The sequence below is a fragment of the Cordyceps javanica genome, chromosome 4 (assembly GCF_051103115.1).
Source record: "Cordyceps javanica chromosome 4, complete sequence".
Classification (NCBI taxonomy): Eukaryota; Fungi; Ascomycota; class Sordariomycetes; order Hypocreales; family Cordycipitaceae; genus Cordyceps; species Cordyceps javanica.
This window is the reverse complement of record NC_139298.1, coordinates 3110505-3133318: the sequence shown is the minus strand read 5'-3', so window position 1 is coordinate 3133318 and position 22814 is coordinate 3110505. Positions and strand designations below refer to the sequence as shown.

The 22814-nt window shown below is 53.8% G+C and overlaps 8 protein-coding genes across 8 annotated transcripts; 5 read left to right on the top strand and 3 right to left on the bottom strand.

The window, feature by feature from the left end:
• Nucleotides 1–611: 611 nt before the first annotated feature.
• Nucleotides 612–2585, top strand: V2A60_006832 (protein serine/threonine kinase activating protein DBF4; the record flags this gene model as incomplete). Its single annotated transcript, XM_083258123.1, has 2 exons — nt 612–1049; nt 1113–2585. The coding sequence occupies 2 exons, from the start codon at nt 612–614 to the stop codon at nt 2583–2585; spliced, it is 1911 nt and encodes a 636-aa protein (XP_083114249.1).
• Nucleotides 2586–3544: 959 nt separating this feature from the next.
• V2A60_006831 (ubiquitin-like autophagy protein Apg12-domain-containing protein) lies at nt 3545–4391 on the top strand (the record flags this gene model as incomplete). The annotated part of the gene is made up of 2 exons (XM_083258122.1): nt 3545–4090; nt 4329–4391. 2 exons carry the CDS (start codon nt 3545–3547, stop codon nt 4389–4391), a joined length of 609 nt encoding a protein of 202 aa, XP_083114248.1.
• Nucleotides 4392–4599: 208 nt separating this feature from the next.
• On the bottom strand, nt 4600–5750 carry V2A60_006830 (3-methyl-2-oxobutanoate hydroxymethyltransferase; the record flags this gene model as incomplete). Its single annotated transcript, XM_083258121.1, has 2 exons — nt 4600–5211; nt 5259–5750. 2 exons carry the CDS (start codon nt 5748–5750, stop codon nt 4600–4602), a joined length of 1104 nt encoding a protein of 367 aa, XP_083114247.1.
• A 1824-nt stretch (nt 5751–7574) lies between these two features.
• Nucleotides 7575–8823, top strand: V2A60_006829 (E2 ubiquitin-conjugating protein UBC8; the record flags this gene model as incomplete). Its single annotated transcript, XM_083258120.1, has 7 exons — nt 7575–7607; nt 7704–7711; nt 7849–7889; nt 7972–8081; nt 8145–8275; nt 8383–8564; nt 8684–8823. 7 exons carry the CDS (start codon nt 7575–7577, stop codon nt 8821–8823), a joined length of 645 nt encoding a protein of 214 aa, XP_083114246.1.
• Nucleotides 8824–9344: 521 nt separating this feature from the next.
• V2A60_006828 (TRF2-interacting telomeric protein/Rap1 C terminal domain-containing protein) lies at nt 9345–11610 on the bottom strand (the record flags this gene model as incomplete). Its single annotated transcript, XM_083258119.1, has 3 exons — nt 9345–11042; nt 11102–11422; nt 11488–11610. The coding sequence occupies 3 exons, from the start codon at nt 11608–11610 to the stop codon at nt 9345–9347; spliced, it is 2142 nt and encodes a 713-aa protein (XP_083114245.1).
• A 927-nt stretch (nt 11611–12537) lies between these two features.
• V2A60_006827 (DHHC palmitoyltransferase-domain-containing protein) lies at nt 12538–13578 on the top strand (the record flags this gene model as incomplete). Its single annotated transcript, XM_083258118.1, has 1 exon — nt 12538–13578. One exon carries the CDS (start codon nt 12538–12540, stop codon nt 13576–13578), a length of 1041 nt encoding a protein of 346 aa, XP_083114244.1.
• Nucleotides 13579–13849: 271 nt separating this feature from the next.
• V2A60_006826 (activator of Hsp90 ATPase) lies at nt 13850–14989 on the bottom strand (the record flags this gene model as incomplete). The annotated part of the gene is made up of 4 exons (XM_083258117.1): nt 13850–13868; nt 13926–14581; nt 14636–14718; nt 14767–14989. 4 exons carry the CDS (start codon nt 14987–14989, stop codon nt 13850–13852), a joined length of 981 nt encoding a protein of 326 aa, XP_083114243.1.
• A 2650-nt stretch (nt 14990–17639) lies between these two features.
• On the top strand, nt 17640–22463 carry V2A60_006825 (uncharacterized protein; the record flags this gene model as incomplete). The annotated part of the gene is made up of 5 exons (XM_083258116.1): nt 17640–17886; nt 17947–21272; nt 21881–22018; nt 22070–22178; nt 22318–22463. 5 exons carry the CDS (start codon nt 17640–17642, stop codon nt 22461–22463), a joined length of 3966 nt encoding a protein of 1321 aa, XP_083114242.1.
• Between the last annotated feature and the right edge of the window lie 351 nt (nt 22464–22814).

Below are 22814 nucleotides of genomic sequence, written 5' to 3'. Positions count from 1 at the left end.
GCGGCCGCTAACGAGACCGCTGGAGCGACCGCCGGCCGCTGACGGATGAGCTGCGGAGGTTATTCTTGCTGCAGCAAGTGTGCAAAATGTGCACGATTTATGCACTGCAGCGCCACAAGGAGGCGTTCGTCCCCCATCCCGTTGCTGGTGCGCCGGCCTGGCCCGTGCGTGTTTTTGGCAGGCTTCCCTAACCAGGCATAGCGCTGTTATGCCTAGCGCGAAGTCTCCATCAACACCTCTCTCGTCTCCAACACACGCTCTCTTTTTCACCAGACGTCCACCCGCCTGCTGCCGCCACGCATCGACATCTCTCCTCGCAGCTCGAGCTTGCCTTGTGGTTCTCCGTCTTGCTTCATCTTTTGCATCTTCCCAAGCATCACCGTCCAATGTCGTTTTAGCATACTTAGTTCGCCAGCCTGTGTCTTGTGTCTCCCGTCGTGTCGCCTACACGTCGCGTGCATAGTCACAGCCCGCCCTCTGCCCTCGAGCCCCTCCCACACCAAATCGTCAACCACCACAACAAGCTTCCGGTTTAGCAACCCGGAGCATGTTGACTGAGGCAGTTTATGGCAACCATATCTCTATCTCCAACGCCAGCTCCCATTGCGGCCATGGCCTCGCGGCGAGTCCCTCTCTCCAACAACCCCAATGTCGCCAACTCGCCGCTCCGCGGAGCTTCTGCTCTAGCTGCCTATGCCAAGCAGAAACGCTCGCATGCCACTATTCAGCGTGAGGAACCTTATGGACAAGCTCCTCCTATCAAGAAGCAAGCCCTTGACAATGGTTCTGCACGCGTTATTCGCTCTCCCTCGAAGCTTCCACGCGCCCAAACAATGTCCCGAGCCTCCACTGCTTCCACCACACGCCCCGTCGTCCGTGATAGACAATCCAGACCTGCTCCCACAACCAGATCTCACGATGTTGAAAACGAAAAGGAAGTGTGGAAGAGACACCACCGGGCCAAGTTTCCCAAGATGGTCTTTTACTTTGAAAGCATCCCTGATGATGTTCGGGCCAAGCTCATCAAGAGAGTCACATATCTCGGTGCTGTACGTCTTCCTGCCCCTCCCTCCGAGTTGCCTCGTTCTCCGTGTACTGACAATGACCTGCAGCGCCAAGAGCCTTTTTTCTCTATCGATGTGACGCATGTCGTAACCACCCGATCAATTCCTGTCGAAAAATCTGATGTGGATCAGGCAAACGCTCTGGATCATGAGCAAAGTGGCCGTGCCGAAGAGCAACCTCAGACTATCAATCCTTCTCTGTTACTGGATAGACCCAGTGATGCCCGCAGAAAACTGCTCTTTGAATTTCGCCAAGCACCAATGCAATCGCTGCAGCAAGATGACCTCATCAAGCGCAGCAGGGGTATCCGTAACAACGATGTCTTGCACAAAGCCCGTGACATGGGCAAGAAGATTTGGTCATTGGACAAGTTTCAGACTATGCTCTCTGTACTGCTCGAGTCGGAAACCCAGCAAGCCTCGTATGGATCACGCGCTACCAGCGCCCGAACTCAATATGGCGCGAACAAGGGAGCTCATGAACCTAATCTACTACAGCTGCTTCATAACGAACGTATCAATGGCCCCTCGGACCGTGACCCTACAGCCGTGAACCGGGAGCTCGCCTACTTCAAAGGCCCCTACATTTATGTTTGGGATATGGACGAAAAGCAAAAACCAATGATTGTTCGCGAATATGGCAAGGTCGTCAACAAGGCTGATGGCGATTGGCCCCAGTTCCGCAGTGTCGGTAACGGTCGCTGCCCCTTCGTTGAAGAACTTGAGTTGCCGGAGCGAGACACCCGCAAGAACCGTGAGCGTGAAAGAGCTCGCGTTGTCAAGAGAGAAGAGCAGATTACCATCCTGAAGCCCCCGGAAAACCCCCTACCCAGACCCGTCACGGGCAAGCGATCTCTCACTGAGATGGAGGGTGGTCATAATAGACCACGCGACGCAGCTACGACAGAAGTCTTCAACCCTGCAAAGGCTGTTCTTGGAAAACACGGCGAGATGCGTCCACAAAACGCCTTCATTAGCCGCGCTGACGCCGGGCGTCAGTTTGCTGGTGAACCAGTTGCTTCTGGTATGCAAGCCTCAAATATCACATCTGCTATTCGCTCGCAGATGATTTCTTCAACTTCCGGCATCAACGGAGCCAAGGCTGGTACGAGCAAGGCAGTTCATGGTCTGCAAAGAAAGGTGCTCCAAAAAGCTACTCCTGCATCGCATGATTTGAGCTCACGGCACGTGGGAGAAATCCCCATGGATGTTGCATCCAGCAGATCAACTACCATGAGCCGACAGAACTCAAGGGTCGCCGCGACTGGAGAGGATGACAGCCAAAGAGCTGCCGAGACCCGGGAGAGGAAACCCGCGTCTCAGCTTAAGAGCAAGAAGGATCTTAAGCCTGGCTATTGTGAAAATTGCCAGGACAAGTTCCGAGACTTTGACGAACATATTCTGTCGCGCAAGCATCGCAAGTTTGCCGAAAACAACGACAATTGGACCGAGCTAGATGCTCTGCTGTCACAGCTGGAGCGACCCCCCCGATTTGCATCCATGGATTCCGAGGAGTACTAAAAAGCCATGACTGCAGGCCAAGGCTGCAGTCGCGCATCGTTGCATTCACTTCTCGCACTGAACGAGAACGAGAATACTCCTTAACCAACGCTTCGACAATGATATTTTGCCTTTCAACTGCGCGCTCATGAATTTCCGCCGCGAGGGAGTGAGACTCACAGCCAGGTCCAGACACCGAGCATCTCAACCAAGCTCCCACGACGACATCGACCCGAAACGAGATACCACGTTGTTTATTGACTTTTGCATCGAGCAATGGAAGAGAAACGTTTAGCGGTCTTTTTTTTTATTGAGCACACTCGGTGTTCTTTTTTTTCTCATTTTCACTTCTCTCTTCCTCTTGAGATTCCATCATTTTGACACTTATTTTGCTACAGCGCACTGCATGCGAACCAGAGAGCGCAGGAGGCACTGCTGATTTTGGCATTTTTGACATTTGATTCATTTTACTTCTTGGACTGCGATAATGCAGTGGCGTTTTTGTCATTGGCACTTGACTACAGCATGGGTTGGAGCAGACGACGGGATGGAGGTCTAGGGACTTATTCATGGTAGACGGGGGAACAAGCAGCTCGCAAACATGAGGCTGCGGCGGAGTGAACTATCTGAATCGGAGGCCATGGCATCTGACAGACTGTACATATACAGACTAATTCATTGTATATGTAACTAGCATGACTTAAATGCACAAGACAATATTCAAGAACCGTTTTTGTTGGTGTAGAGTGTAATGCTGTGATGGTGAGTTGTTGGACAAACATGTGGGCGTGGTTGGCTGACCATTCATTGGCGGGTGCACCCCACATGCACGACCTCAAGGATGCGGCTTCAACTTTCGTCAGGAACAAACAGCCGCCCATAAGACGTTTTCGAAGGAAACAATCCTCGCGGTTGGGGTGCATATGTACTCTGGCAGCTACAAAGAGCATAATAAAAAGTAGAGCTCACAGCACACAACCATGGCCAGCAGACCGCCAACCGCGCCAGACCAGGCAGAAGCCGCGGCGACATCTGGCACCTCGTCGCCTAGCAGCTCGCCCACCGGCGCAGAGGCTTCTGCCAAAGAGCAAGACGACAACAACGACGACGGGTCAATGAAGGGGAGAGAGAAAGAGGGGCGGGTGGTGGCGGACGGCGACGGCGACGACTATGACGACGACGACGACGACGATGAAGACAAAGACACAGACATACCGCTAACGATGGCGGCGTCGGTGGTGCTGGCGGACCTCCCCCGGTCGGCGGCGGCGGCGCTGGAGCAGACGGCAGCGGGCGCGGGCGCGGCGCAGGCGCCGGAGCGCAAGGTGGTGGTGCGGTTTAAGGCGGTCGGGGCGGCGCCGCAGCTGGCGCAGGACGTGTGCAAGATCTCGGGGGCGCGGCGCTTCGAGGAGGTGGTGCGGTACCTGCGGCGGAAGCTGCGGTGCGGCGACGGCGACAGCGTGTTCCTGTACGTGAACAGCGCGTTTGCGCCGAGCCTGGACGAGGTGGTGGGCAACTTGCATCAGGTACGTCAAAAGGTGTCTCGGGGCTACTCGACTTGGGTTTTTTGCTTTTTTTTTTCCTTGTTTCGTTTGCCCGTCTTTCTTTTTTCCTCGTCTTCTTTGGCATGGGTTCTTTCTTTTCTTTGTCTTGTGAAAAAAAAAAAAGAAAGAGAAAAAGAAGTTGTTGTGGTTGTTGATGAATGGCTTTGGTTTTCACGATTTATGCTGACTTTGACATTGCGTTCTTCTTTGCTGGGTCTAGTGCTTCAAAAGTGGTCAGGATCAACTGGTGGTTGCGTATTCTATGACGCCGGCGTTTGGCTGAGGCAAGAACAAAAAAAAAAGAAAGAAAAGAGAAAGAAACAAGACGATGAATGTTCTATATGACATGGTCAAAAGCAGAATGCCTACAACAATGCTTATACCCAACTAATCTAATGAACCGCTCGCTGCACCGAAATCAAATACATATACGGGAGAGAAAAGAGATGAGCCGCAAATGGACAAGGGGAGCCTGTTGTTTCGGGCCAGACTCAGAGCTCGTCGACAGCCTTGGCAAAAGCGTCAACTTCGGCCTTGGGGGCCGGGTAGGTGTGCTCGGGAGCCGGATACTGGCGGCTCTTGACGTCGTCCCTGTACTGCTCGATGGCGCGCATCGACTCGGCCCAGACGCTGCCGTACTGCTTGACAAACTTGGGGAGGAAGCGGCCGGGCGGGAAGTAGCCGGTCATGTCGGTCTGGACGAGGACCTGGCCGGAGCAGCCTGCGCCGGCGCCGATGCCGATGGTGGGGACGCGGAGCTTGTTGGTGATGATGGCGGCGACGTCTTCCGGGACGGCCTCGAGGACCATGGCGAAGCAGCCGGCGTCCTGGATGGCGAGGGCGTCGTCGAGGATGGCCATGGCGGCGTCGGCCGTCTTGCCCTGGACGCGGAAGCCGCCGAGGGCGTTTTGGCGCTGCGGGGTGAGGCCGACGTGGCCGAGCACGGGGATGCCGGCGGCGGTGATGCGGCGGATCGCGGGCGCCATCTCGCGGCCGCCCTCGAGCTTGATGCCCTGCATGCGGCCCTCCTTGACGAAGCGGATGGCGGTGGCGAGGGCCTGCTCGGGGGCGATTTCGTAGCTGCCCATGGGCAAGTCGCCAACCTGTCCAAGTTAGTTTGGAGTCGAAGACACAGAGTCTGGGTACGTACAGTAAAGGCCGACTTGGTGGCGCGGGCGACGGAGCGGCAGTGTAGGAGCATCTCCTCGACCAAGACCTCGCTCGTGTCGTCCATGCCCATGGCGACCATGGCGAGGCTGTCACCGACGAGGACAATGTCCATGCCGGCGTGGTCGGCGACCATGGCGCTGGGAAAGTCGTGCGCGGTGAGGACGGTGATGGGGTCACCCTTTTTGTGCTGGGACCTCAAAGTGTTGATGGTGACCTTTTTGCGGGGGTTGGCGGCGGCGGCGCCCATGGGCGAGTGAGACGAGTAGCGCACCTGCTGGCCATGACGGGACCGCGTCAAGATTGACGAAGAAGAGATGACGGAAGAAGAAGAGGAGGAAGGGGAGAGAGAGGCATGGTGATGAAGGGGTGTCTTGAAGAGCATGTAAGTGTTGGTGACGGTGGTGGTACGGGCGGCACGTGCCAGGGACAGGATACTAGATCTGGCCAGCGTAGTGGTGGTGGTGACGGCCATGACGTCCCAGGGTGCAGCAGCTGGCAGTCCAAAAAAAAAAAAGGGTAATAGGCTATGAGTGTATGCAAGACAAATGCAGGTTTGTTCACTAGGACTGGGGCAGGGGATGTCAATGCAAGAAAGGAGAAGGAAAAAAAAAGACTTGAAAGAGAAGCCCCAAGAAGTCAGATTTGAGAAGAGGAAAGAAAAGAGTTGGAATACAATGGCCTGGGGTGGAAAAAAAAAGTGTTTTTAACCGATTCGTGGTCATGATGGTTTTTACATTGTAGAAATGAGCATCTCTAAAACTACGGCGCTGGTAACTAATGTGTGTGTGCATGGGACTGGCTACTGGCTGGCTGGGTGAGCGGGTGGTCGCGTGGGGTCGTCTCTTGTCCCTCGGCTTGCGCCACACATAGCCTTGCCCTCCCTCGTTCTGCGTCGTCGAAACGGATCCGGGCAGCCGGGGTTCATGGGCATTACCGTGTGCGTGGCTCAGTATGTATTGTGCCTTGGATGAGTTTTTTACCTACGACAAGGGACGGATAGTAATAAGGCTACTTTACCGGGCACAAAACTAACAAGAGCCGAAGCATGCCATCCACAACTGGTTCCGGACTGGCCGGTCACTTTCGGGGGGTGCGTGTGGAATGACTTACTCCGTGATCCGGGGATTTTTTTTTTCTTTTGGGTTGGAATGTTGCCGAGGCACTGGGGAAGATGGTTTGGTTGCAGCTGTGGCGCACGTAAGGGTGTGTGGCTGAGGCGTGGTAGGCTGGCGGCTGGCTGCTGGCTGGCTGGTACAACTATTTGGTGGATGGATTTATGAGGGCCGGTGCTGACTGTGAATATATTTTCTATTGGGGGCTTTCCCTTCTCTTTTCTATCGGTTTCCTTTTCTTTTTCTTCTTCTTCTTTTTAAAGGGGAGGGTTGGCCATTTCGAGTGAATCCGCGACCGTCACCAACTGTCGTACAGCCAGCACTAACAAGAGAATGGGCGGCATTTACCTCGATGCACTCACTGGTCGAGGGAAATGACAAGGACGAGCAAAACGTTGATCGGGAAAGAAATTCAGCTCTGCAAAAATGATTGTAATTCTGTTGGATCCGCTCAACTCATGCTGCATCGTTTCTGCGGTGATTCGGCATTGATGGAGTCAGCATTTGTGTACCTTGTTTGCATCTTAGCTCAGCACACATCACAGCACCTTGTGACATGAGTACTTACCCAAGTACCTTAGTAGGTACTAAGGTACCTACCTACATACAGTCCACTGCTACACCAAGTAATAAATCACTTGCCAGTGGCCCTCTGCCAGAAAAAGCTCACCTACCTACCTATCTAAGAGTACCTACCTAGGTAGGTACTAAACACTCCAAAAAAAAACGCTCCAATAACCGTCCAACTGCCTCGTGACTCTTTGCCTGTACGTTGCATTGCTCTGCCCCTCACCTCACTCCCCTTCTGCCAAACCTGCTCGTCTCTTCTTGGGCATCCGCACACTCCGACACATACCGAGACAACACATTATTTTGCCCCAAGTAACATTTCTTTTTCCCATCACAGCGTCCATTTTTCAGTCCTATTCCCCCCAAATCGCCCAATTTTCGCCCTCGTGCAACGGCCAAGAAGAGCCCGGCCGTCGCGGCGCGCAGTCCTTGGAACCCTTGGCAAACCTGCCCGCCAACAAACCGCCTTCTCCAGTGACGTCGCGAGGTCCCACACGCTACAAACCCGCCCAGTCTCTACCAGAAGGTACCTACGCAAGGCCCTCACGACACCATACTCGACGACGGAGAACCATTCCTTCTCTACAGCACAACAAAAATCGATACCCGCCAAGATGAGTAGTCCCAGGAGGCGAATCGAGACTGATGTACGTGAATTTTCTTCTTCTTCTTCTTCTCCTCCACCGTCGCGGTTACAATCTGAATTCCCAATTTGCTCTGCTAACTTGCCCGTGCCCATCCAGGTCATGAAGTAAGGACGACAACTCTCTCTGTCCAACGAAAACCCTCGTTGACCGCTAACTCCGTCACAGAATGTACGAACCCCGGACGAATATCCGTCTCTCCTCTCCAAATACTCCCGGACCCGACGACACTAACGCTCCCCAGGCTCATGAGCGACTACGAGGTCACTCTGGTCAACGACAACAGTAAGCCGGGCCTCCTTCGCGATACCCCGCGACAACACCCCGCACACCGCAACCGCCCAAATGCTAACCTAGCCCCTCGCAGTGTACGTCTGGCCTCGCAACCAACCGTTGCGCGCCATGCGCAAACCCCTCATTTCATTAACGCGACTTCTAGGCAAGAATTCTTCGTCAGATTCAAAGGACCTGCAGAAAGTATGCGCTAGGCACCCATTGCGCCCCCTGTGGTGTCATGATGAGCCCAAATTCGCTAACCAGTTTGTTCGCAAAACAGCCCCCTTCGAAGGTGGTCTCTGGAAGGTTCACGTCGAGCTGCCCGACGCCTACCCATACAAGTCTCCCAGCATCGGCTTCGTTAATCGAATTTTTCATCCCAACATTGACGAGCTGTACGTGGCTCGGCCATGCTCTCATTGCTTTTCTCTCTTTTTTTTCCGGTTTTGTTGTTGTTGCCTACTTGATGTGCTAACCTGGCCAACTCCCCCCGGCAAACCAGATCCGGCTCCGTCTGCCTCGACGTCATTAACCAGACGTGGTCGCCCATGTTCGACATGATCAACATTTTCGAAGTCTTCCTGCCCCAACTGCTGCGATACCCGAACCCGACCGACCCCCTGAACGGAGAGGCCGCCGCCCTCTTGATCCGCGAGCCCAAGAGCTACGACGCCAAGGTCAAAGGTGCGCACAAGAACACAACAAATTTACCCCCCCCAAGATTGGCGCTTCTCCATCGGGCCAGAAGAAGATTTACTTGCGAGCATTTCTCTAATGTGATTTGGGTCTAAATGAAAATCTAGAATACGTGCAAAAGTACGCCAACAAGGACGCCGCCGATGAGGCCGGTGCCGAGAGCGAGGATGACGACGACATGTCCTCCGTCGCCAGTTTCGGCGAGGATGACGACGAGGAGCCCGCCGGCCAGATGGACGATGTATAGAAACCATGCGCATGCGCACTTTAAATCTCGCAGTTGCGTGCACGCTCGTTAGCCCGGCCTAGATTGGCTTCGCCTTTGTTTTCTTTTTTCTTCTTCTTTCTTCTTGTTTATTATTTGGGAGTCTCTGGAGCTCACTTCTTTGCGGTTATCATGGACGGAGTTGCATAAGTGGACGCCAAATACATGTTTGGCAATGCACTGTTTTTTTTTTGGTTTTTTTTTTCGCTCTTTTTTTCATCAAGATCCTTAAACTGAGCTTTTCTCCACTTTACAAGAAAATGTTACTTTTCAATAAGGAGAGTGAAAGTGTGTGTCTGTGTATACAGGTGCGTGCGTAATGTATTGAATACTATGCATAGATATCGTCCTAAACTAAACAGCCAGCTCGGTCTCTTCTCAGCCACGCTAATACAAATCCAATTCCAAGAAACGCCAAGTCGTCAACGCATTCAGACAAGAAAAACAATAAAAGATAATGCTTTCTATACCGGTAATCTCTGACCGAGTCTCAAAGTCTCGAATCAATGTACAAACAAAGACGCCTCGGGACGTGACTGCTCTTCCATAGCATCAGCAGCGGCTGGGGCCGGGACGGCGGCGGCGGCGGCGGCAAGGCTGTCGCTCGCTCGCAGATACTTGATGCGCAGCGCCATGCGCTCCTGGCCGTGCTTGTTCAGTAGCCGGTCTCTGGCGCGGCGAGCCTTGCGCAGCGTCTTCATCTGCTCCTTGTCGCGCACGTCCTTGTCCAGGTCGCCCTCGACGCCGGCGACCAGCCGCAGACCGGTGTCGTCGCGGTCCGTCCAGATGCCCTCGTGATGCGTCGGCACGCCTTGGCCCTCCTTCAGGCTCTGCATAACGACTGTCGCGAGCCCGGGCGTCATGGTCGTGCGTCGCAGGCCCTCCACGACTGTCTTATGCGAGTACCCCAGCGACTCGTAGTGTTGGATGAGGTCGCTGAGCTCCCGCTCCTTGCTTAGCCGACGCGGGGCGGCCTGCGCGGGACGTCTGGCGACCGGCACCGGTGGTGACAGCGCCCTGGGCAGAGCGCCGGGGAATGGCGAACGGTGATCCAACGTGTCGCCAGGGGCAAAGGAAGGGTCAGGGCCCCGACGGTCCTGGCCCGGCGGCGCCGACGGAGGAAAGCTTGCGGGAAGGCGCCGCTTCCTGATTCTGGCATTGGATGCGTCGCCAACTTGGTGATTCCGCGCCGCACTGTTGATGCGTAGAGGAATGGGGCTGCTGTTGAGGTGCTCAGACTGTAGCTGCTGAGACGGCGTCATGTCCAAGGACGACTCGCGCGCGTGCAGGCTGGCCACCTGCGTCTCGAACCGTACAGGTGTCGTTGCGGCCCCTGCCGGATGTCGGCTGCTGACCGGCATGGGCTGGTGGCGGTTTGCTTCGGGTGTCGAGGGTATCTCGGCAGGTAGATGAATACGGCGCCGCTTAGCCGGTGTCGGGATGTCAAGCTCGCTGTCAGCGTCCAAAGACCGTTTGCCCGGCAAAAAGCGCGCGGGAGGCGACGACGGCATCTGTCTCATCGGCGAGGAGGGCATGTTTCGTGCAGTAGTGGCCGCTGGACTGGCATGCGGCGTCGGTTCTGGATCTTCGTCCTCGTCGAACATCAACTCCATGGTGGTAAGGAACTCGGCGAGGTTCTCCTGGAAGCACAACTGTAGGGCGCGGACCGCAGCGTCGACGTCGGTCCATTCGTACCCGAGCTCCTCGGCAACGCGAAGCCAGTCGATTTCTTCGGCGGGCAGTCTTTGACCGCTCACAGCTGTAGACAGCTCCCAAAGATCCACGAGCTGCCCAGCGACTTGTTGTGTGGGAGTAATGGTAACCTCATTTAGTTCGGAGAAACACTGCAAATCTTCATAGAACCGATTCTTGGCTTCCGTAATGGCAATATCGTTGTGTTCATGGACCTGTGGTGGCGGTGACGACGCTGAAGGCTGAGCCGCAGCAGCAGCCAGTGGCTGGATGGCCCGATTTTTTGCCCTCCTCAGGGCTGTTTCCTGTTGGACCCTTTCACTCTTGCGCTGGAGCATAAGCTCTGTCGGGTCCGGGAGTTCTCGGTCAGGCTGCTCCTCCTCCTCGATTGCCGGGCACATCTGACTGCTCGGAACTTGGATGGCTAGTTGCTCGAGAGAGCCTTCAGGCAGCAGACTGAGCTTCTTGACGTATCTAGTTCTCCACGACTGCCAACTATGTCTTGGGTGCTATTTAGAGCTCAGCATTCATTAACTCCCAAGTATAGTGTTACCGTTGCAAAGCTTACCTTGGCTGCAAAATGTTGATAAATTAGATTGCCCGCTTTTTGGCCATCATGAGCCAGCACCCACCTTGCGAGCGCTGCATCTTCTGCGAGCGTAAACCCGGCCCGTGTTGTCCTCTTGTCTGATCTCTCTGGGGCGGCCTGCCGTTGTGTTCCTCGTACTTTCTTAATCCAGTAATGATCAGGAAGTTGCACAAACCCGTTCTGGACAGACTCGGTTATGAACTTCCAGGAGATGGAGTTCATAGGCACGTCCTTCCGGGCATGGTCTGCAATGAGGTAATCGGCATTCTTCTCCAGCGGTACAATGACGCCACTGTTTCTCTACATGCGGACGTGGTAAGTCTCCGCACTCAATAATTCATGGTCAGTTCACCGGCTTTGCTCACTTGGATTTGATCCAGGAGGCTGCTGCGCAAGGGCACTCGCTGCGCAACCCAGAACTTTAGACCATCAAAGATTCGTCCTTCAATTTCTACCGGCACTCCGCTATACGTGATACCGCCCGACATTGCTCCTTGCAGTTGTTGGTCGTATATTGTCTGTACTCTGTGTGCCAAGGCAGCAGACGCGTAAAGAAACTAGGCTGGCGCGTTGCTGGTCAAATTGCAAGCTGTCCAAATCTTGTTGCACTGTCGAGAATGGCATCACGCTAATCCAGCGATCGTACTGGCAGGTCTCGAATTAAAAGACACCCAAGCAGGTCTATTTTTATTCATCTGCCTGACGTCAGGAAAAGCGTTCCTGGGATGCGTTTTGGCTTCCGGCGCATCTACCGCGTGATTGCACATTATCGCGTGATCACGTGGCAACAATGCCCTGAAAGTGACTTTGTCCCGAGACGTTGGGAGACCCAGAATGCCTGATTAAGGCCGGCCTAGAAGGAACAGCTACCTACAGCAAAAAGGATTGCGACCTCTCCACGTGCACTTTTTTTTTTAGCTGTTATCATCACTTGCTTCCATCATGAATGCAGTGAGACGGCCCTGACGTTTTCCTACTCTTACGCCTGACAAGCCACGTTTCGTCACTCCTACCTATTACGCAGGCTCAGCATAGGTTGCATACCAGCTGCTAACGTTCAGTGAAGGCGACCACTGCCTGCTAACAAAACGAGCAGTCATGGGTCCTCTAGCCCGGGTTGCGATTTTTGTCCTCGTCGTTTCTTTCGGCGTTTTTGTAACATTTTTTGGTCGAATTCCAGCTCTGCGGTAAGGCACATTCCCCTAGATCAATCTTGATCCGAATGCGCGATCCGCTGACGTAGTTGATGGGCTGGACAGGCATACGCCGATTGGCGCATTGCACCGGACAATATGGATTCATATTCCAAAGTTCTTCACGTCCGTAGACCAGCGTCTCACCGGCGGAAGAATCTCTAGCGGTTTGTCTCGCGCCGTGAACCGTATGCTCTACGACAGGCATCCCACCGTAGTTGTATGCTCTTCCGCGAGCCGCCCGCTCTCAACCCAGCTGACATGATGATCCAGGTATTCTTTATGACCATGCTTGTTGGAGGTGAATATCTCTTTCTTCCTTCGGCGTGGTCATATATCGGCTGGTTCACGAAAATGACGGCCCTCATTGCTGTTGCTTTACCATACACCTTCCTGTACCTTGCTTGCTTCAGCGACCCTGGCTTTATCACGCCCGAAACGCACGCTTATTACATGTCGCTGTACCCTTACGACCATGCCCTCTTTCACCCGGGTCGTTACTGCAAGACGTGCAAATTACTCAAGCCGGCTCGTTCCAAGCACTGCGGTATCTGCAAGCGCTGCATCGCCAAGGCAGATCATCATTGTGTTTTCATTAACCTCTGCGTCGGCTATGGCAATCACCACTGGTTCCTATTGCTTCTCCTTTCTACTGCGGTTCTTACTTCTTACGGTGGTCTCCTTGGTCTCTCTATCCTCTCGGGAGTCGTCAAGGGCCGCTTTCCCGACTGGTCTGTGTGGCCGCCGGCAGGTTACGGACTGAACAATTATCTCGTTGCCTGGAGCTGGGCTATGCAGCGCGATATCAGTCTCGGTGCGACGACTCTTCTCGCGGCTCTCACGTCGCCGCTGGTATGGGCGTTGCTCTTCTATACGCTCTACCACGTCTACTGCGGCACCACCACGAACGAGTCGCTCAAGTGGTCCGACATGGCCGAAGACATGGCTGACGGATATGCATTCACTCGCCCGATTCGGCGTGGACGTCAACGAGACTTTGGAGCTGAGCCGTCCTGTTCCCGTTGGCCCGTCGAGCCCGAAATGGCTGTCATTGCCACAGTTGACGGCCAGCCCCCTGTGGTTCGTGAGGGTATGCCGCCTCTTGCTGGAGAAGGGGACTGGCAGCGAGTGTGGAAGCTGAAGAATGTAGAAAATATGTATGACTTGGGTTTCAGAGATAACCTGGCAGACATATTTGTTCGCGAATACGCGTTTCGCAAATTTCGTGAAGAGCTGCCTTTCAAGAGTCATCATCATCACTAGATCTCATCCACAGCGATTGCAACATTATAAATAGAGTCAAAAACCTATGAAATAGCTCTTCTATTCATCAAGGCCGCTCTTGTCCATCGTATCTACGCGCCGCTAGGTCCTAAAGTAGACCATTGAAAGATGCTACCCAAATGACATGTTTCCTCCGCCGCCGCGGTGAAAGCCTTCCCAAACTCCGTTGCTTTTACCCCCATCTAGAGCGTTTCGACTTTTGGTCTAATTTCGTGTTCGATTTATCGTTGTTGTGCGTATTATGTATTTTTTACAGGATGGTGCCGAAGCTAAAGGCTGTTTGTTAGTGGGACATATTGGCAATAATAGGTGAATCGTTGACGTACCCAAAAGTAGTCTTGATACTCTTGATGTAATATTCAAGCCAGTTGCGCTTGGTGACTTCCTCTTGACCAACAGGTACGCCGTCCCAGGTGACACGCATGACGGTAACGTGGTCCACGTCATTCTGGTCAAATTCAATCTTGAGCGTGGAGAAGTGAGTCTCAGGCCACTGAGCCAGCCTCCATTTCTGGACAACCTTCTTGTTCTGTTCAAGTTCAATGTATTCGCCAGAGACGTTGCCACCGAAGAGCTCGAACCTGCCACCCTGCTTAGCACCTTCAAAGAGCTTGGGTGGCGAACGAGTGAAGGCAGCAATGCGTTGAGGATCAATGAAAGTCTGATACAACTCTTCAGCAGTCGTGCGAAACTCTTCGTTGTCAGTGACGGTCGTGGTGTTCACAACACCTCCAGCGCTGGACTTAATGGCAGCAGCGGGGGCCTGCTTCGTCTCGCTACTGGGCTGGTTGTACAATTTCGGTGTCGAGAAGCCACTGGAGGGGTTGGAGCCAGCGGCATGCTGGATATCTCTACCATGCTCGTCAATGAGGGCAGGAGCAAGCTTCTGGAATTCCTTGCGGAGCTCTGGAACCAGTCTTGTACGCACGAGGTCCTTGACGGGCTGTTTTTCTTTCGATTCGGCAAAGACGTCGACATCGAACTACGAACAGTTTAGCACGTGGTAGAGCTCTACGATGGTCAGACATCTACTTACAACATACTCATCCTCCTCCGTATCATGGGCGACTTCAGGGACAGTAATGGTTCCGGAGACGTCATCGGCGTCGGGGGCGGAGCCTACATTGAGTTAGCAATGCGTCAACCGCCTAAATCAAAGAGACTGACCGGAGTATTCAAGGACAAGTTTTACGTCGAAAATGGTTATGACCTTGCCTTTGCGTTGGCTGACATCAACGTCACCGTCCATAGACTGGATCTTGCTGATTTTGGCCTTCACATCTCCCTGCTCAACTTCCAGCTTCAGTAGGTTCTCTTCGAACCACTCCTTGGCCCAAGCTGAGACATCCTTGTTGACCCAATGCCAGTTATTAGGATTGTGCAGGACCATCGTGCGGTGTCGTCCGAAGGGTGGATAGCAAAGAACCTGACATTGAACCGGTTAGTCAGCGATCCAAATTGGCTACAGATTTAAGTCCGGGTCAAGAAAAATCAATTGAACAAGTGCATGTCAGAAATGGTCTAAGACCACAGCAATATTGGTCATCAAGGAAGGGAGTACAAATCACTCTATGACTGGTGCCAGCTGGTGTATCATCAGGATGCGATGGGAATTGCAGAAAAATGACGAACAAACAATAGGGAGCAGAGACTTACAAGTTTGAGATACAAAATCGAGGACGGCGTTGATGACGATAGAGCGTTAGGTGAAGGAGCAACAGCCAGCTGAGCACGAGGAGAAGAAGAAAGGAACGAAAGATTGAAGAATCCTCTAGAATTTCAAGAGCTCGTGCCCCCACACCAGGTAGAAGTGGGGCACTGCCATTTTGCGCCCGCTGCCCGCTTACCTAGCTATGCAAGCTTGTTTTCAAAGCTTGTGCAGGACAAAGCTGTCAACGAATATAAAAGCGATTCTAAGCTGATTTATGCGAGGTGATGGCAATCGAAGAGTTTCGCCCTCAAATCCTCACGAAACGCCCATGGCGATGAGGATGGCAAAAAGCAGACGTTGGCAAATTACTCGGAGATGATGGGATGTAACTTGTGCAGTCATCAAGCATGATATCTGCAAAAAGACAAGATAGAATTCTCTCCTTTGGCGAGAGATGACGAGGCAAAGAAGAAGGAGGAAGTCGCCATGAGAAGAAAACCAGGACGAAAAGTTGCCCTTCGATTTCTTTCTTTTAGCGCGCAGATTTTGTGTCACAATATAACTACACCACGAGGACTGAAGAACAAGACGTTCGATGCGTAATCAAAATATTTGTGAGGTTAAGACAAGCAGAATATGGCCTGCCACAATCGCCCCTCACCACACTGCGAGCCATGCTCAACATGCTGTCGAATTCCGTAATCAGCATTGGCAGCGGCAGTTGTCCCAGAACTCAGGACGCCACTCCTCAGCGCGGGTGCAGCCCGTAGAACGATCATCAGGCAGCTGCATGCAAGTATAAAAATAGCAGCAAGACACCAGACCGCTGCATTTCGATATTCTCAAGTAAGGAGCCGTGTCGAAGCCGGACCACGTGTCAGCTGGTGCAGATAGCTTCAGTCGGGTGGTGGAGGCAACATAGGCTTGGCTTTCGACCCTTGAGAACCCCGCTCCCCAAAGGCTCGGCCTCGGACGTTTTCTCTGAGGCAAGAAATTCATGCTGGAGAGACTGGTTGCGAAGCCTACCATACAGATGTTGTCGTTAAGCGCCGAGCAACCACGCTACCGATGGGGATTCCTCAGTAGTGGCCAATCATGACGCAGTATGAGAGCGCTGCCCGTCGTTATCGAAGTCGCTATAGGTTGTCCAGGCAGGGGCCCTTTCCACTAACTTGATTAGCTACTGGGTACTATCGTGTTCTGAGAGGCCTGGAGGCAGTTACTTGCTACTTACTCGGTACGGAGTACTTAGTATGGTGAGCTTGGGTCGGCGGGACGGAGAATATAGAATATTCGAGATCATGGCCGTGAAAACGTACAGAGATGCCTGCCAGGTCGCTCTCACAGTACAGCGTACTACAATGGCGGAGACAGTTCAAGGCGGCGGTCCAACTTTGCAGCGTTGTAGAAGCGGATCTCGCACTGTCAGACTTGTTGGCGTTTCGAGACGCAACGCTGGCTCTGGCCGTCCCGTCCAAGTCTAACAGGCGATGATGTCGCAGTTTTGAGGGCATGTTGGGCACGCATGGCGATGATGAGGTTATTAAGAGGGGGGCGAAGGTTGAACAAGAATAGAGAGCTTTGCAGTTGTGTAACAGAGCGGCTCTTGGTATCAGAGTGGCCGGTCACGGTGTACGGAGTACAGCTGCGACCTGTGTAGCAACACCCAGCCTCTTCATGCCCTCTGTCTCGGCACATCATATTTCACACCTTCAGGCTAATGCAACTTGCCACCCCTCTTGATGGTCTGCCTGGCACTAGTTTGCTAAAGGTGCGTGCATCACCCTCCCTCCTCGTCGGTCAACTTCACCATCACCCACGCCCCAGCACTGCGCAAAGACCTCTGCGGGTGTCCGAAAGGCCCCCACGCATAATTATCTTCCTTTGCATAGAATGCCACTGTAAACGTCGCCATCCAGGTGAGCTATAGCTATACCGCCTCACTGGATTGCAAGCTGGCTCGCCAGCTGGCTCAACTCTCGCTATCCGAGTTGTCAAATCTTGAGCAATAAAACAAGTCGTGTCCTCCTGCATACGCCAGGGGGCCGACGCATCTCACTGGAGCCAAAGTCCCCAGATCGCGCAAATGGATTCGAGACAGAAATAGCGACAAAAAGCTCACCCCATGAACTACCCGGGCCAGTCACAACGTGTCTTGTCCTTGTGAGTGGCTGCGGCCTGCAGCACACAGCATCCACTCTCCTAAAGCCTTCACCCGCCGCATCGACTGCCGCCCTGGCCACGGCCGGTTTTTCCTCTCGACTCGACCTTGACACAATTGGCAAACGCGGTTCTATCTTTGGAACCAACCGGGTCCCGGTTACGGAAAGTTCAGCCCATTTTCTGACTGCGGGCGGCCGCGGCTGCGCGCGACCGGGTCCCGTCCAGCATGGCTTCTCCCCGCGATCCTGCCCGTCTGCGCCAGGGCCTCAACCCGCTAACTACCTCTGCCCTCGGATCTCTCGTCGGCCATCAGCACAGTACGCCTATATCTGCCATCTCCATGGCCTCGCCGCATATCCTGTCGGCACACACTCCCGTGAGTGCTCTTCAGCCATATAATCCCCAGGAATGGGTGCCGCCCGGTGCGCCTCCAATGCCAGAGAGACAGCTTCAATACGCCGCTGAGGCCCAAGGTGAGCTCTCGAACTCTATCCGTTTTCATTCTTCGAGAACAAAGTATTAATCTCCCTTAGCCTCGGCGCCGCCGCCGCCTCCTCCTCCTCCATATAGTCCGCCGAGGAGTCGACAGCAGCGGCCTGTCAGTACCGCATTTGAGCATGCAGTTGCCCCAGTGTCCACGCCGTCGCCGAGAATGACATCGAATCTAGCTCTGCATCATGCTTCGCCCGAAACTATAGCAAACCCTTCGTTTCCGCCGCCTCCCGGTACAGTAGGTCGCGGAAGCTCTCGTGAACGTCGGTTCGGTTTACCTTCCCTCGGGCGGAGGAAAGAGCCAGAACAGCAGCAGACCAGTCCCCCCGATGCACATCCCACGGCTCACGCTCGAAGAAGCATGGGTCCTGCCTCCTTTTATGCTCCTGAGCCTCAGCGCCCATTTGCCGGCCCGTCTACGGAAGGGATTCCTCCTGCAGCTCGCAGAGCCGCCTCGACTGGCGCCATCGACACTCCGACTTCCAATCGATCGCGGTCGACATCGCAAACAAGGTGGGCACCTGGCATGCCACTCCCGCCTCCGCCCCCAGGACCACCGCCCTCGGGCTCTCGCTCGCAAAGTGTTCAAAGCGTGGACCGAAATGCAGTGCCGATCATCTCCCCACCAACCCGGCGACCACCACCCAGCGGCATCACCTCGCTTGGGCCAGTCCCGCCAACACCCGCTGACTGGGTTGATGCTGACGCTCAGCGAGCGCCTGCCCAGCAAGCGCCTGTTGAGCCTGAAACGCGGCGATCCCCCGGCTTGGCTATAGATACGGATGTTGCCAGACGTTCTAATCAAGTGACGGAACCACTGGGCTCAGCTTCCAGCACAGGTAGTCTCAGCCGGGCTGGCGCTGTCCGCCACGACAAAACCATACTACAGCGTCGAACAGAAAGTCGGCATACTTCCCATGGCTCCATTGATGCGGTTGCTCAATCACATCATGTATCCGATATTGTGGTTCCAAACTCAGCGAACGGGCTGGGTAGACGTCTGACCATTACGAAATCTACGCCACGCAGTGCAGGTCGTACAGAGCCTCCTCGTTCAGGGGATTCGATAGCACTAGCTGATTCGCGAAATTCTACTCCTCGGGGTCCAGGCTCGGCACAATTGCCTGGGTTCGAAACGGCTACTCCTCCGTTCTCGCCATTCCAGAAGAAGCCTGGCTCTTCGTCAGGTCTCGCGCCGGCAACCAAAGCGCTGCCGACTCCACCACTGCATAAAAGATCTGGCTCTGGCTCTCAGCCAAGAGACTCTTCTCGGCCACCGCCCTCTGCAGGTACTACAGCTTCTAAACAAGCAGTGACACTTCAGACTGCGGACCAGTTTGCCGTCAACACGATTGAACGATTTCGGGCCTTTGCAGCCCAAGAGACTACTGCTGCCTCCGATGCAGATCGTGTGCGACTATTTGCCGACTTCATCGTCAACGAGTCGAGATTAAGACGAGAACGATATGCTAGCGCTATTGGTGAAATGGGATCGGAGATTTTTGATCTGACCCGAGATCTGTTCCGCCCCATGACAAATTCTCGGCGAGCCTCTGCTACTTCGCAAGACTGGACGCCTAGCTCGGCTGGTCCCAGCCGATCGCAGCTGGAGTCCAGCGGCGTGAGTTCAACAAGTGATGGTGTATCTACTTCAGCACCAACATCTGCAGGTATTTCGCACTCACCAACAGCGAGTGCAGCCGGTAACCAAAACTATGGCGGCACCAATTACATGCCATCCCTCTCACCCATACTAAGCATGAGTGTCAGCGATAATCACGAAAACAGCTCCCGTGGTAGACCGCCCAGCCGCTGGTGGGAGACAGACTCAAACGGAGAACCCGCCCGAGGGTGGGAAAGGTCGAAAAGAGAATCAAAATACATGGGCGTTTCCAAGGATCAATGGGTTGAAGAAGGCGCAGAGTTCACGGGAGCGGGCGAGGGATCGTCGTCACAATACCCTCGCGAAAAGACCGGATGGCATGAACAAGACGAATCTAGCTGGACACCGAATCCAGAACGGTTTTCGACCGTTTCGACGGAATCAACAGCCTCTCCAGCGACAAAGACCGAGGGCCTAGATGTGTCCCGTTTGGTCACGATGCCACCGCCATATCCTCGCCATCACCCTGCCGTAAACAATAACCATCCCGAGCTGACGGAGACCAGAACGGCGGTGCGCGGCTTGAGCGAACTTGCCGAGATGGATGATACGAAAGAGAGATTTGCACTGGAAAGCTCAAAGCGGCGTGATGGTTTTGCTGCGGCTACGGCCGAGCGTCGAAGAGCGTTAAGAGAGAATCTTCAAAAGGAAACTGCCGCTGGCAATATCGGATATGCCGATGCTGCTGCGATCGAGTCAGATTCCGAGGCCCGGGAAAGAGACAAGGCCAAGGAATTGGAGAAAACGGAATATGAGCATTTCCAGAATGGAGTCATCGTACCATTGAATGAGCTCCTCAGCTTACGGATAGCCAAGGCAACTGAACTTTTTGACAATCTGGCCAGCCAATTGTTTGGCAGCGGTCAAAACGACGCCGACATGCCTCAGGAAGAAGGAGATGACAGACCAGAGCTCCTCGAAAAGCTCACGCTCCTTAAGTGGATTTTTGAGACGCGGGAATTTCTGCACAGGACCATATTCGACCTCCTGACGGACCGCAACGCAAGATATCGCGACGTCGTTCTTACGCCGTATCGACTATCCGGCAATACTGAAAAACTGAAATCTGCAGAGGAGTTCTTCGCTGCCGATGCTTCCAATCGTGAGAATGCCTACGCAAATGAGGTTCTCAACCGCACTCGAGACTTTCGGGCCGTTGTGGATTCTGCCGTACAGCATGGCGTGGCTCTGCAATTGTCTGCGTTCTGGGACATTGCGCCCCCCCTTCACGGTTTGGTAGACAGTATCCCATCTACTCTAGAGGGATTCGAGATACAAATCCCTGCTACTGAGTTCGAAGAGAACCCGGCCTACCATGACCACCCACTGCAGTACCTCTTCAGCCTACTGGTCCACGCCGAGAAGAGCACCTACCAGTTCATCGAGTCGCATACCAACCTCCTTTGTCTTCTCCATGAAGTCAAAGAAGCCGTCGTCAACGGAAAGGGACGCGTGCTAGAAACACAACTTCAGGAGCCAGACGGTGCGCCAATAGCCGCAGAGACTAGATTGGCTCGCGCACAAAAAATGCGCCAGGATGAGGGGCGCAGGTTGACGCAGGACTTGCAGGAAAAGGTACGCGAGGTGCAGGAGCAGTGGAACAGCGCTCTAGGAGCGGAGCTGAAGAACGTCAAGGAGCGCACACGACAATGGCTCTTAGAGACGGGCGGTTGGGACGAGACGCTGGAGGAAGGCGAGTTCGTTGTGCGCGAAGAGGAATGACCTCCCTACTATATACACTTATACATTGCACGCATGTGTGCATTCCCATACATGTTGATACCCAAGGAACTTGAGAAATATTTGAAGATTGCTATTTACGGCCGGACTTACATTCAGATGCATCATCTCAGCAGCACGACACTTTTGACGTAGAAAATTCAAGATAATCTTTGTGCAGCTGTACATACACATGACTCAGAAAGCCTACAAGCGGTTCGCAGGATGCAGCTCGCACCCCGATCTATGGGAAGCAGACCTTTCCTCAACTAGCCGTGCATCCGACTGACGTTGCCGAGCTCATTTGCATGGGTCCGGTGAGGCTGCCGATGCTTACGAGATATCCATGGTTGCGAAGCAAGTCAGCACAAACGGCTTATTCGAGTTGGCGGGGGTGAAGCGCCTCTGTCGGTTTCTTGATTGACGATTTTGGGCACTTGTCATCGTATATTATTAGGTTGGCTTCACCAACACGTCGTAGCCAACTGCAGCGGGAAACAGCCACAGTATAGAGTTGTATGGAACAGATTCTTTGCGCAGTATAAGAGCGTACGAATTGTTCCCGATTCGCATTGTCTCCTCACATCTCAAAGACGCACCAACAATCAGACCAGCAGACCATAAAGCTCTTCGTCACCGCCGCCGCTCTCGCCATCCTCAGCACCGCCCGAGCCGCCCCTACCGAAGACGTCTCCAAGTTCCAGGAGCTGTCCCTCGGCGCGCCGCAGGACGTCATCGCCGGCCAGTACATCAACATGTGATACCGTCTCACGGTTGACCAGTTCCAGGCGCCGCACGCCGCCTTCACCGAGGACGCGTGGATGGCGTACGCCGCCGGGACCTGTCTCAATATGTCGGGCAACCTGTGCACGAGCTTCCACACGTATCTGGGTATGTTTTTTTTGTATTTTCAAGGAGGCCAAAGAAAACACGCGAGGGTCTCAACAGAAGAAGAAGAAGAAGAAGAAGAAGAAGAAGAAGAAGCAAAGAAGAAAAAAAAGGGACTAACAGAAACTTTCTACCTAAACAGAGGACCACCCCGGCGCGGTGGCCGGCACGGACTTGTCGTGGTGGGTGGTTGACCTATACATGAACACGGCCAAGGAGAGCGATTACTATCACAGCAACGATACGAGCGTGAGCCACTCGAGGGTGTTTAACGCCAAGTCTACGTAGAGGTGGTATCAAGGCTGCGAGACTGGATCGCCGGTGGTTGGCGTATAGCTCATGATGTTCCGTGCTAGATAATAGCATTGGTTTTTTTTAAGAAAAAAAAGGCGATGCTGGCGGGGATTTGTATTCGACAACCTTTGTTGGCCAGTATATAATACAGTAGCAACATGATGTTGCAATCAATAAATTATTGTACATTTTGGTTACCATCTCGCTCTCAAGTTATGCATTGTATCCTCGGTATCCTCGGTGGATAGAAAAGGCCACCGAGCTGGCTCACTTCTTTTGTTTCCGGTACTCTTACAGCATCGATCCATGTGTGCCTATGATTTTGCTAGGCATGGCAGTCCCATT